Source organism: Python bivittatus, unplaced genomic scaffold (genome assembly GCF_059951505.1).
Source record: "Python bivittatus isolate LINGU-HERP-01145 unplaced genomic scaffold, Pbiv_v1 ctg000610_np1212, whole genome shotgun sequence".
Taxonomy (NCBI): Eukaryota; Metazoa; Chordata; class Lepidosauria; order Squamata; family Pythonidae; genus Python; species Python bivittatus.
In genome coordinates, this window is record NW_028277088.1 from 33,318,560 (window position 1) to 33,333,030 (window position 14,471).

General features: G+C 36.9%; 1 protein-coding gene across 8 annotated transcripts in view; it reads left to right on the top strand.

Moving 5' to 3' along the window:
* The window catches only part of CREB5 (cAMP responsive element binding protein 5), a 268,806-nt gene that overhangs the window by 84,217 nt on the left and 170,118 nt on the right, over positions 1-14,471 (top strand). For all 8 annotated transcript variants that reach the window (XR_015797873.1, XM_088150721.1, XM_088150725.1 and 5 more), the window contains one exon: positions 8,280-8,452. Coding sequence is in view for 7 of the 8 variants with exons in the window: in XM_088150721.1 (XP_088006847.1) it covers positions 8,280-8,452 (173 nt within the window). In the remaining variant the exon portion in view is untranslated. The remainder of the gene's footprint in view (positions 1-8,279; positions 8,453-14,471) is intronic.

The following is a 14,471-nucleotide window of genomic DNA, read 5'->3' on the forward strand; positions in this document are numbered from 1 at the left end:
TTACATTTCCAACAACCTTTAGAGAATGAACTATTTTAGCAATCAAAACTGGAGTAACATACCAACGATAAAACATCTTGTACCAATTTTCTCTAATTATAATGTTCAGACTAAATTTAAAGTTTTTCCATTGAAATTCCCACTGTTGCACCTCTGTTGTTACATTCAGATGCTACATTCATTTTGTCAAACAGTCTTTGATTATTTGAAGGGATAGCATTGTTGACAGTATCAAAACCTGCTGAGATGTCAGGCAAGATCAGTCTCCCATAGAAAACCATGGCAACCATGGCTGATTCTGCCCCAAATCAGATTTGAACCCAGACTGAAAAGGGTCACAATAATTGATATCCTCCAAACATGTCTTCAGCTGCACAGACACCTCCCTCTCAAACCAAATGTGAATATTTAGAGTTCTGACAGCATGTTATGGGCAATCTCAGAAAATGGCTACAGGACAGGGGGCTTATGTATTTATAAAACAGGTATCAAGAAGTGCATGATCAACTACTAAACACCTCTATATGGGAAGGCAAACAGAGAAAGTGACCTTCTCCTATCCTTCTTTGCTACTCCCCATTTTGTCTTGTTTTTTTCTGGATAGGTGAATGCAGTTCTATACAAGCTGCACTAAGCTGCATCTTTTGGCCATTTAAATTTTCTAACAATGCCTATATGGAATCCATAAGCATTATTGCAATGAAGGTGATACAAGAGCTATTCTTTCCTTTGCAGCATGTCTCTTACCCCTTTTTTTTTTTTTTAAATAAAGGGATCTAAGTGACAAGTTAAAGTCAGGCGAGGCAGGAAGGATGGTGGACGTCTCCATATTGCTTATTCCTGAGTTAGAATAAGATAATGCAATATAGTAATTCCTATCTATTGGATGATGGTGATGATGAAAAGCATACAATGAAAAATAATTATTCAAGACAATTGTTGTTAAGAGGATAAACTACTTTCCCCATCACAACCGACAATAACTATAATTTATAAACCATAAAGTTATTTCATATTGATACTGCCATGTAAACCCATAACAGGAGAAGACAAAATGAGAGATTAACATCTATGGTCTGTTGCTTGGAAGGTATGATATAAATCTTTCTGAGTATAAATGCCTCTGCAGGAGTTATAGTTATTGACAAATTAGCATAATGTAATTGGCTAGCAAGGTCAACATTCTTCAGGAGCTTTATGCATGTTTACTATAGAAGGCTAAGATAAAATTGTGCTCTGTGTGATTGTGTGTATGTGTGCATGATTGTGTACATTTCCAGTCTCCCTCTTTGGGGTAAGATATTCATTTATGATTCCATCAGTTCCTGAATTATTGTAAGCTGTCCTGCCTTGTTGACTCCACTTAGCGACTGTTTTGGAAGTCCACAGTGACATGATTTGGCTAAAAAATAGAGGGAAGAAGTCAATGGGAACTTTCTTTAAGGAATTTCCTGTCTTCTTCTCTGTAATTTTAATGCTTACACGATCAAGCTCAGAGTAAAATACATATTATGCTACTGCTATCTTAAAGCAACACCACAGGCAGTGGAATTTCTATAAGGCATGAAATGAGATCTGACATTTAAGGTTGAAGGGGAGTGTGGCAAAGCAACTGTGTAGTTGTGGCTGCAATTTGTCAGTGATACATATTTAAATATGAATTGAATACTTAGATTTAAATTTGGGTTGCAGTCTGAGTTGGTCCAGCTGCGATCCTCATGCTTTCCCCATGAGAGTCACGTGGAAAAGAAGAGGAACAGATAACTAACCCCATGAACTAGTTATCTATATCTCCCATGCTGCCACTCTATAGCATCTAAAAACTGCATTCTGAAGAATGGTGTTATTCGTGGAAAGCTGTTTGTCTGGAGAGTCCATTCTTGCCTTGCCCCAGGGCCCAGGAGTAAAGGTTGGGGTACCGTGTATTTGCTGTCTGTTTGTAGAACTGACCAGATATTGGGATTCGTGTGATGTCTTCCAGCTGGGACTTCAGCAGCACAATCTCACCATAGCATATACAGCACAGGCAAATGAAGATAGAGCAAAGGTATATCTTAAAATGAACAAATGATTGCTATCACTCCTAAATGCTGTAGAAGTGAAAGGAGAAACACCTCCCTGTGGCATAGACAATAGGAATCTCAGTCTTGTTGGGTGGCACTGGGCTACCCTTCCAGAGCTGCATGGCAAGTGTTTTGCTCCAATCTAGGGCTAAGTTGACAATGGTTATACAAGAAGAGGGATGGACGTGATTAGTGTGTGTGTGTGTGTGTGTGTGTGTGTGCACCTTCAAGTCAGCATTGATTCCTGGTGACTGGCTGGAGTAGTCCCTGCACTTTTCTTGGCAAGTCTTCTTCCTAGAGCTGAGGGGGTTTGACTGGCCCAAGGTCACCCAGCTGGCTTTGTGTCTAACATGGGACTAGAACTCATGGTCTTCCAGTTTCTAGTCCAGTACCTTCCTAGTGAGATGGGCAGTGACCAAATTTGAAAAATAAGTAAGTAAGTAAGTAAGTAAGTAAGTAAGTAAATAAGTAAATAAATAAATAAATAAATAAATAAATAAATGCAAACTACTACACCAAACTGGCTCCCCGGATGTACACTAGAAAAGAAATATTGCTCATGTCCATTGCATTGCCTTGAATGGTTAGGTATTCAGATGCACAACTAAATGTGAATTGTTGTCAGTGTTCAGTCCCTAACTCATCAATTACATGAGAATGGCACATAGAAAGAATATTGGCATCAGCAGCATGGATGTATTTATTCTGCCACACTATCAATGTACTCTCCCCATCTCCAGTGACCAGTAGCTAAAATCTACGTTCAGGCAATATCTTTATTAGAGGAATGGGCAGACTTTACAAAATGGTTCACAAGCATTGATTTCCAAGGCTATCTCTTAAGATAAAATGGCCCATACTAGGATAAACAGGATAAAACGGCTGATAATAAGAAAAAGGTTACTATTGGCAGTCTATATGGACCTTCTATTTTTCAGCTAATTTAGCTGTACTGCAAAATTAATGAATGTTACAACATTACAGTGTGTGTGTGCGTGCGTGCGTGCATGTGTGTATATGCATGTAGAATATATTCTGTATATAAAATATCTAGCCAGTGTGATGTTGTGTTTAAATAAGGTGCTGGACTAGGAGTAGGGACACCCAGGTTCTAGTCCTCCCTTAGACACTGAAGCTGGCTGGGTGAATTTTGGCCAATCCCTTTCTCTTAGCCCTAGACTGGGAAGTTGAAAAACGTCTATCTATCTAACTCCAACACCAGCCAAAACTCCTATCACCAGCCACTATCTACGTAACATTCTATTTTGTCCCATGTTCCTTTTGCAGTTTGTTTAATCCCTGCATTTATAGTGCCCTTTAGATACCTGAAAATACGTTTCAGAGCTGTCTGTAACTTTCATCCTGCAAATTCAAGACAACATCATTATTTCTGATGAAACCCACTGAAAATATATATAAAAGTAAATTGCTATAACACTATGTTTAAACAAAAGATCTGCACAGGTTACTGTTAATCACTATTAATTGAATCTAGCTTATCACCCTCTTTTTGGGGAAAAAAACCCTGGGATTGCATTTGTCCGACCAAAAATATCAAAGAGCAACTTCAGAGTAGCCTGTAATGTTTCACTAGCAGACATAATCTTATTTGTTTGCTTTTAAAAATTACATTTAGAAAAGGAAATCAGTTTGCACCACTGACATTCTGCCAAATTCCTGTTTATAAACACATCAGGCAATGTCAGGAGCAAAAGCAAAATCCGTATATGACTTCAATATTATCAGCTCAAAATATAAATAAAAAGCTGGCCATTCAGTTTAATTCCCTGCTTGGCAGCCTTCATCTAGCAGGATGCTATGCAGTTATCCTACCGTGGCATATAGTAAATGACCCTAATTGTGCTGTACACATTTAGTATCACTGAAATTTCATTGGAACATAAGAAGTGCTTTGTGCAGAACACTATCTGAATGATGATCTCAGACATCTGATTGTTTGTGAAATAAATAACCTTTATATGGCTTCTCCTCTTAAAGCTTGAAAAATGGTTTTATTAGAATCTTTCAAGGCAGCATATATTTTCCCTAAGGTAATATATTTTTATAGATGAATCTAATGGTTCTGGACACTAGGTTTCATGCATTTTTAAAAAGTTTCTCCTTCCAATTAGAAGTTATTTAAAAAAGAAAGCACATACACTCAGCGCAAGAGAAAATAATGTATCTGCTGTTACATCTGGCATACATTGCACGTCAAGAAAGCAATCTGCACAGATACTCAAAAAGAAGATGGATGGAGAGATAGATGGATCTGGAAAACAGGAGGCATCTTTCATTATTCATTTCTGTTGATAATTAGAGGGCACCACTAATTAGATCATGTCAAAGAAATTAAGATAAAAGAGGAAAAACACTAAATCTATTGCATTTTTGAGCAGGCCATCACATCAGAGGAGTTAGTGAAGTTTACACGAATTGCTTGCTGGAGATGAAATGAAAAAGCTCTTTTAGACCACAAAGAAATTAAGGCTATGAGACTTTATTCTAGAAAGCACTGCAAGTCTTCTGTTGGTATGTCATTAGCAGCTGTTACACACACACACTTCTCCAAGAGCTTTCGGAAGGGATACATTCTGTGACATGATGGAATTTCCGCCAGTTTTCCTTGTTTTCTGGAGTTAGAAAGGCTATGGGTGGAAATGGATATGTTTTGTTTGCAGAGGCTTAATATATCCATTTGCATCTTATTCTTGGGGTGGGGAAGATCCAAAACATTCCACTGTTCAAAGTAGGGCATTTTGCTGTCACATTTCAACAGTATGTTCCACAAATGATCTAAAGGCTGAGGGCTACATGGTATCCACAGATCATAGCTTGCTCACTTCTGCACTGGACCAAGAGTCAAATGCAAATGATAATGAGACCAGAAATACAGGCATCTTTTTTTTATGAGCTAATGACATAGTTTTTCCTATTCAGACTATGCTGCATTTATTAACTGATTGGTTTATAAATCATATTTATATAGCCACCCATCTCACAACGTGACTCTGGATGGTGTACAATAAAGCCATAAAATAACAATATTTGCAGGATGATCAAATAGTGATGGCTGTTGTATGATGACCCTCCCTTTGGGAAGATACTAAGTTCCCAAAATTATGACTAAGTTAATAGAAGAGTGTTGTCTGGGGTTTTATTATTGAGTCTGGCAGATGAAGGTAAAAAGGAAGCTTAGGAGACTCTCATGTTTATATATTGTCTATTATTATAGTAGAGCAAAGTGCCTGCACTGGAATAAGATAAAATAAAATAAAATAGGATTGTGTCAGGATTTACAACACTGGCACTGAAGTTCAATCCTGAGAATTAGTTGTATACAGCAGAGACAGATGAAAAATAGGAAGATTGTTTTTTTGGAGTTTTGTCAAATTATGCTGCTACAATTTGGGTATCAGAAATCTGACAAAGGTGTTGTGTGTCAGATGCAATTTCCATAAATATGATGCCTCTCATGAAAGTGTTCACACTAGTCTTGTCAGAGTAGTAACAGCTCATCAAAGGGACATGCTTTTCAGAATGGTCAGAGGGTATCTCTGGAGCTGGGCACAAACAGCATTTTTCATTCTCCATCAAACCTGTGGGCTGAGAAAGTGGGTGGACAAATTTTCTGAATTTGTCCTGAAGAAGAGAACATTTCCAACATTTGCTCAAGAGCTAGACTAGAGCTGCAACAGCAACAGTAGTACCACTGTTGAAAAAGCTCAGTGAGAGCAGGAAGTCTAAATATTGGAGAGATGCTTATGGAATGAAAGGCAGTACACTCACACAAGCTCCTTAGCCATTTTGTAATGAAATAAGTCCAAGGACACCTATCCTTCATCTATGAAGGTTTCACAAAAATTCTGTTTTGAAATAATTTCTAGAACAGATTCTCCTCTTTCATAAAATTAAATGAAAAATGGTAGGAAACATGCAGAGGAATTTCTGTGCCCAGCATCTGCCCTTGCTGGGTCAGGCCAGAGGTCAAAGCATGACTCCTAGATACAAACATTGTTCCTGTCCTTTGTGAGACATAATATGTTACACAGGGCCATACAAAGTTTAATTTTTAAAATATATTACCAGTAAACCTATTAATAAAATGCTTTTAGAGCTCTGATTTTTCTCCCCCCCTACAATTCAGAGATCAGATTGTTGAAAAGATGTTGAACCACTCTCAAAACTGCTGATTCTTCCCTGGAATATAACAAGGGCAACACAGTAGTGGGATTCTATTTCACCCTTGAGACAATGTCTTAACAGGTGAAAATATACCCCTGTTGCAATAGGACTTGTCCACATAGCATATTCTGCAGGACACTGATGCTAAGGAGTCATTGACTTATGATGGCCCTACCAGAACATAAAGAAGACGAAAAAATAAAAAACCAAACTTCAGCCCACTCACCCTCTGCAAATAATATAGTTGTGACCTATAGAAACAATTTAACCGGAAATATTTATGTTAACATTGTGCCAAAATCTCCCTTGCAATTCCTCAAGATGTTTTTCCTTAATTTTCCCATTGATGGAGCAAGTGGCTTCTGTTCTTATAGGTTATTCTCAGGATGCTTGAAAAATGCCTTTTGATTTTTTTAATGGTGTTTTTGAACTTATTTTTTTGATTGGAGGTTCTCTAGGGTTCTAGTTTTGGTGTTCTGTTACACAGCTTTCCACTCTGAAGCTTCTTTGGCTTCCTTCATTTCCCAGTCTGAAAAAGTCCCATGGAAGCCAGGGAAAGTGTGATCTCTAGAGAAATAATTGTAGAATGAATAGCAGAATATTCACACACAGATACACACCTTGGCCACTTCATAGCTAAATAAATCCAATAACACCACACTCCACCCATAAGAATTTTAGCAAAATTCTCTTTTCCTTTGAAAAAAATATGTTAGAAGCAAATGCCCTTTTATCACTTTGAGAGCTAGTAAGGAAAAAAAAAATTCAAGAGCCAGTTTGATATAGTGGTTGAGGCACCAGATTAGAAGTCAGGAGACTATGAGTTCTAGTTCCACTTTAAGCATGAAGGAAGCTGGGTGTCATAGGCCAGTTATTCTCTCTTAGCCCTAGGAACGGCAAACCACTTTTAAAATCTTGCCAAGAAAATTGCAGGGACTAGTCCAAGCAGTTGCAAGGAGTCATCACTGACTTAAAGGCAAAAAAAGAAAAAATAATGGAAGTTTTCCTGCGCTGCATTAATTTATTTAGTATTATAGTTAATGTGTCTATGCATGTGCATGTATTTATAAAGATATATAAATCACAAACATTAAATGTATTTTTTCTGGGTCAAAGAATTACAATTAATTGGAATATTTCAGTGGAGCATTATGTCCCATAAAAGTAAGCATCAAGTCCTATGAAAGTATTTGTGACAAAGTGTAAATCTCAATATGTCAGACAGTTGATAGCTATTATTAAGCTGCATATGCGTCTCTTACTAGTGTTGTGACCTTTGCTTCTCCCCTTCCTCCCCCCTGCCAAATTTTGGCTTTCTTTATTAACTGAAACTCTATGAAAAGTAAACACTAGCTTTGTTCACATATTTCTTATGTATTTAGCACATGCTTGCACCTACCATACCAAATCTTTGCACAGTCAGCCATTGTGGATGGAAACCTATGGATGTACAATTTTATGTCTCTAAACCTTATATCTGCAAACAAGAGTCTTATTTTTTAATATGCTTCGTTTTGTTAGCCTTAAGTTTGAAATATTCAAATCTATCTGTTCTTCCTCTGAACTAAGACTGTATATATCTGAAGTTTTATTTTATTCACTAGTAAATGTTACTGTTAGCACAATGATAAAAAAGCAAAAAGCTGAGTCAAATAATACCCTTCTAGCACAATGAGGTTTACTGCCAAGAATATTATTGTAAATCAATGTGTCTTACACCAACTCTGGGAAATCATTTTCAAATGAAATATGAATCGAACACAAGCAAATGGTTAGGTACAAAATGTCTGCATTAGAAATCATGACTCAGATGTGCAGAAGAATGATGGTTCAACTTCTAGGTATTTTCAGTTTGTACTGCACTGTAAAAGCAAACAAATATTTGTCATTTCTTTAGACGTGTTTAGAATAAGATCCACTGATACGCTGTTTGCATGTGTATATTGTGAGACTTCCAATCTGCAGTTTTAGTTATAAGGAAAATCTAAACAAATCTAGTATTCCATTTGCTTTCTCTCTCCCTTTTCACAGAATCTTCCAATGCATAACAGTGTGGGAGGAGCAATGACAGCACCAGGGGCGCACCAGCTCTCTAATCCCAGGATGCCAAACCATGACACCAGCATTGTGATTCAACAAGCCATGCCATCACCGCAATCGAGTTCAGTCATAACACAAGCACCTTCCACGAATCGGCAAATTGGGTAAGTGCATCCTCAGTAGTTTTAGGTGGAGACAAACTATTTCACCTAATGTTTGCCCTGGTAAAGTAGGAGAGGTGGATACTTTGCTTGTATCGCTGCCTTTACAGAGTATGATGCCAGGTATGGAGGCTGAATGTTATCTTTTATAATATCTTTTATAACTTAAATATATATGTATTTCTAACAGAGCAGGAATGTTCTGTGCCATTGTTGCTGAATTATTACATTTTACAGAATGTAGGTAGGATGCTTTGGTTTATAATATAAAACCTTGATTGTTTATGTATGTGTTTGTGTGGGTGTACATATGTATGTGTGGAGGGATGCATGTATAAACTTCTTCTGCTGATCAAACAACCACAATATATTTTACTGACCTGTATACTAAGCTTTGATTAGATGTACACCATTGGCCTAGATTATCCTTCCTAAACTAGTGCCTGCCATATGCATGGAACTATTGCTCCAGGAATTTCTCTGCTCACAAATTTGATACAGATATTACTTTGGTAATTTGGAAATTGATACCGGTCATTTTCTGCTGCTGTTCTTCAGTTGTAGAACCCTCCTGCCTCTGGAGGTCAGATTAACGACTCGTTACAGTGCTTTTAGATGAGCATAATAGATGTTCTGTTGAGCTTTTATTTGTTTCCAATGTCATTTTCTGATTTTATTGTGATTAATGCTACTGTTATGTACATACATATTCATTACAATATTCCCTTTCAAGGTAAGCAACATTATGCAAACCACAGAAAATGAGTAAGAAATAGTAAACCAAAGGAATTAAAGGCATGATATAAAAAAAAAGAAATATAGCTAGATCTAGATTATACCAACACTTTTCTCCATACCTCACAATACCTCATAAATCACCCTTGCTTCTCCCATGTCCATATACTGCTTCATCATTTATTATTTTTTTTGTTCTTTAAACCTCCCATATCACTTTTTGAGTATCTCAAGCCACCATGTTCTTGGTAAACCCCTTCCTCCTGCTCCCTTCACTCTTCATATATTTGTTTTACAATTTGACCTCATTCATTCTCTCTATATAATCAAACGACCTTAATGTATTTTGTACTGGTTACTCACATTTGTATTTAATCAACATTCCTTTAGCACCCATTCATTCTTGACCCTACCTCTTTTTCTTTTACTGCATACCCTTCTTAAATATACATTCTTACTACAGTCAACATTTATATTTCCCTGATATACTTCAATACAATAACATGGACAAAAGCACCCTCTAATATATGGCTCTTTGTGCTTCTTTTAACAAAACATTTATTCTTCACAATAGAACATATCGTATTCACTGCATTTCAACCAGCATTTGTAGGTTTTAAAATGTGCCCATCCATTTCCCCATCTTTAGTAAACATTCTATCAAGGTGCACAAATTCATCTTCTTGTTTTTCACCGTTTATGTATACCCGGCAAATTCACTCCATTTTCCCTGTCAAACACCTTGATTGTTGATAGATTATTTTTCAGAGCATACTCCACATTGCATCATGCAATTTATTTAACATTCACCATAAATAATTTGGGTTCTCAGCCAACACCATGACATCATCTGCATACAAAAGTATATACACATTCACATTCCCAACCAACATTCCTAACCCAAGCAACCGACTTCTCATGTTATCACAAGTATTCATTATACATTTATGCTTAAGTACATTAAACAGCTAAGGGGATGTCCTAGTCTTACTTTCTGAACTATTTTCTAAGCATTCCATTCATTCCCACATACGCTGTTAGAAGCATTTGCAGGATCCAGTGTCTTCATCACAATGATGAAGCAAGCACCACATATTTTGTACACGTATCACAATGCATTTACAAAAGGGGGGAAGCTTGTGCAGAAGTGCTGATAGCATACAAATCACCCGTGTCCAGAATTCTACTGAGTGCCCCTCAGCATTTTTATTATTCAAAATGTATTAAATATAATTATAAAACAGAAATTATTTACAAAAGATCAAAGTCAAAAATAACTTGAGTTACAGTACTCACCAGACAGTGAACAGAATACTCTGGACTTCCAGTGTTCCTTCCATGAACTATTGGGACACCACAGGTCATAATGTTGCACATATTATCACAGTTCGATGAAGTGTGTTTCACCAGTGATGCTGATGATTCTTCATGTGTATCCAGTGGTGCGATGGCCTGCTGGGTCACAGGTATAGGTTCTGTTTTTGGTCTTGGTGGCCAAGTGTGCATGTGCAAATTGACAAGCCTGTGTTGTTGATATTGTATTTCCTTCTCTTTCTTCGACAGTCTTTTTCTATATAACTCTTCCACATGGCATGACTGGACACTGACCAGACAGTTACTGTTAAAAGTATATGTATATAATGAATTGAATGTTATTAAAATATATAGGGTATATATGCATACTGTACATATATGTAGAAATCTGTTGAATGGGTCAGTCATTAAAGTATCGGATACATTCCTCTTCTATTGCTCTGAAGATGTTGAGTGGAAAATGCATTTATATTTCACCTGAATTGTGATTTTTTAAAAATTAATTTTTTATTTAATATCTTTATTTTTAACAAGACAATTTTCAATCGTACAAAAAAAGAAACTTAACAAAATTAAAAACACAAACTAAAGATACAAACTAAGAAGGAAAAAAAATCTATCTTAAATTTTATACTCATCAAAGGTCACTGGTTTACCAATGAATTCACTATTGTAATATAAACAATACAAAATATTATTGTAAGATATCACACAATCTCTGCCATAATAACACATAATGCTGCATCCTTTGATTGGTGGGAAATATTGCCTTTTCCAAAACCGATAGATCACACTTTTCTGACAATTTTGTTTTTTCTTGCAAGTAGTATCTCCCTTCATGCAGCACTCTTTTGTGGCACACAATTTGCACACCGGGATGCAGTGACCCTGAGCTTGTGTTGTGACAATGCAAAGCTGCTTTTGTAACTTGTTCTGCTAGCTGCATACCCAATTTCTCTCAATCACCATTCTTACCACATTCAGTAGCCAACCTCCAACTTCATATATGCATAGAGTATTCCATCATTCAAGTCTACTCACTTTATCATATGCTTTTTCTAGATCAGCAAATGTACAATACGTTTTCTTTCCCACATTCATATATTTCTCAATGGATGCCACTGCTTTTTGTTGTTTTTGTTGTTGTTGTTGTTGTTAGGGTTACGTTATGATTTTATAAAGTTGAATGATTATATGGCCTGAGCAGTCACTTGATTGGTGATCCATAAAAATCTCAGGGGAATACACGTGTGTCAAGTCTCAATGTCTTCTGTATCTTTTTTTGTATATCTAGGCATTCAGTCTTGGTTTTCACATAATGCTTTTGGGATAGAAATTTCCCTTTACAACCCTTACCGTAACTGAACAAGCTTTCTTGGGAAAGTCAAACTCCACAACCAAAAGAATTTCATTTTAATCCTTTTATGCATGTTTTCAACATTCGTAAGCACAAAAAGCTATTTTAGAACATTTGCATTTAGAATTTCAGGTTTGTATTTTAATGTAGTGTAAGATTAGTTATGGTGGGGTATTGTTTGGCATATAACTAATTAGAAGAATGTAATACTTTGGGAAGATTTTTTTTTTTAAAATGTTACACTCATGAACAGCCCTGCAAAAATATGCCTGATCATGAACTCTAAACTTTTTAGCAGCCTTGTCATGGCCTTAGCGTATTTACGGTGGGAGCAGAATCAGGCCTGGAAGGCTACAGAGAACCCCACTTTAGCGGCATTCTGATTTTAATCACAACTGTAGATAGCTAAGTGTCAAAATATGGCTCAGCCACCTGCAAATGTTTGCGCTGGCTGCAGTCCAACAAAAACAACAAATGGCAAGATAAAGTTTCATTTAGGCTGTTGCATTCAGTCTTTACTTCTGCAAAAGGCTGGGATTCAACTGAAGGATGTGTATTTCATTCTATGAAACAGAACTAGGTGTGCTTGGAGAGGCTGTAATTTTTCTTTCCATATTTTCCTACTGTTGTCTTAAAAAAAAAAAGAAGGTGGCTGCATAAAAATAAAGAAGTCCTAAATAAAGGTTAACAGTTTTTGGGAGTAGATTGTAATGGTATATGGAAAAGACCTTGAGAAACTGGGCAAAGAGATGCTGCCAAGGGAATGGCCAGATAAGAGACAAAGAAACCTGCAACTGGATAGCAGAATTCCTTGAGGATTGGAGGCCATTCTTGAAATTCCTTGCAAGACTGATGTCAGCCTCACAGGGTAAACCAGATAGGAATCACAGCCAGATGAGCTAATCCTACTTTATTGTAAAGCTACAATGACAGAATCTTGCAAGTCTGAAAGTACAGTTCTCTGCCCCCATCTCCTTTACAGCCCAAGAAGCTAGAGAGGGTCTCTTCTGAGCCTGTTGCCCTGACTGCTATCCAGTTGTGAGCTATGCTGTCTCTTATCTGACCATTCCCTTGGCAGTGTCTCTTGGCCCAGTCTCCCAAGGTCTTTCCCACATACCATTACATAGATTGATGGCAACATACATGTTTTTCAGATGTTCTGGGGTTCAGCTAGTGCTGAAAGTCCAGGGCCCCAGACCTAGGGCTGGGAGATGAGAAGGTATCACCTAAAGACTGGCAAATGATTTGGGAACCAGCAAAGAACATCAGTATGTGAGACAAAATGCATTACCCCAGAAACAACTCTAGAAACAAGCTATTCTAAATTAATAGTATTAATAAGAGATAATATTGTTTTTTAAATTTGTCTCCTTATGGCAACCCTTCTTGGATTACCAAGGGGGGGGGACGAAAGTGTGTGGGGGGGACGAAAGTGTTGATTGTGGGTTTTAATAATTAAGTGGTTTGTGTTGATAGAAATAATGTGAATTTGGATTAACTAGTGTTAAGAGATTAATATTTTTTAAATTTGTATTTATATCTGTATGGGAGATAGTCAGAAGTCGCTTTCCGTTCTATTCTATCTATCTTTACTATTTTAGTTTTAGGTTTTTTTCTTTTAGTTCTATTTTCTATCTTTACTGTATTCTCTTTTTTGTTTTTAATTGTATTTTTAATATAATATAATAAAGTTCTTATAAAGAAAAAAAAATAGAAACAAGCTGTTCTATCATTTCAGTAATAGACAAGGAGAAATATCTCCCATTATTGGTGGGTGTTCTTGTTTACAAAACAGGTACAGAGTGCAAGGTAAGGCATCATTTGATTATATGTTCCAAAAAAGTGTTTGTGTGCATGCATCTTTGCATATCTATGTTTATGTGTTTTTTAATATAATTTTTATTAGAATTTTAATTACAATAGTAAAAACTAATACAAACTTTCTCTTAGAGAAAGAGAAGAGAATGGAAAGAAAGAATAAAAAGTGCAGGAAAAAAGAAAAAGAGAGAATATAATAAAGAAAAAGAAAAGAAAGATATAAAGAAGTGACTTCCAACCTTCATCACAACAAGTATAAACAAATTTAATAACTCTTCACCTCCTATAAGGTTAAACAGATATCTCTTTATATATATATATAAAAATTCCCCTCTCACCCCTATGGGTGGTACGTGTCTTCCTCAGTCTCGGGTCCTCTACCAGAGGCCTGGGAGTTTGAGGGTTCTGCGCAGTATCTTCGCTGTTCCTAGCACTGCACTCTTCTGCACAGAGAGCTCTGATGTTGTTTCTGGGATATGTTGGAGCCATTCTCCCAGCTTAGGAGTCATGGCCCCGAGTGCTCCTACCACCACTGGGACTACTTTGGCCTTTACTTTCCACATCCTCTCTATTTCCTCCCTCAGGCCCTGGTACTTCTCCAGCTTCTCATGCTCCTTCTTCCTGATGTTGCTGTCACTTGGCACTGCTACATCTATCACTACCGCTGTCTTCTGGTCTTTGTCTACTACCACGATGTCTGGTTGATTAGCCAGTACCTGCCTGTCCGTCTGGATCTGGAAGTCCCACAGGATCTTAGCCCTGTTATTCTCCATGACCTTCTGTGGAATCTCCCATCTG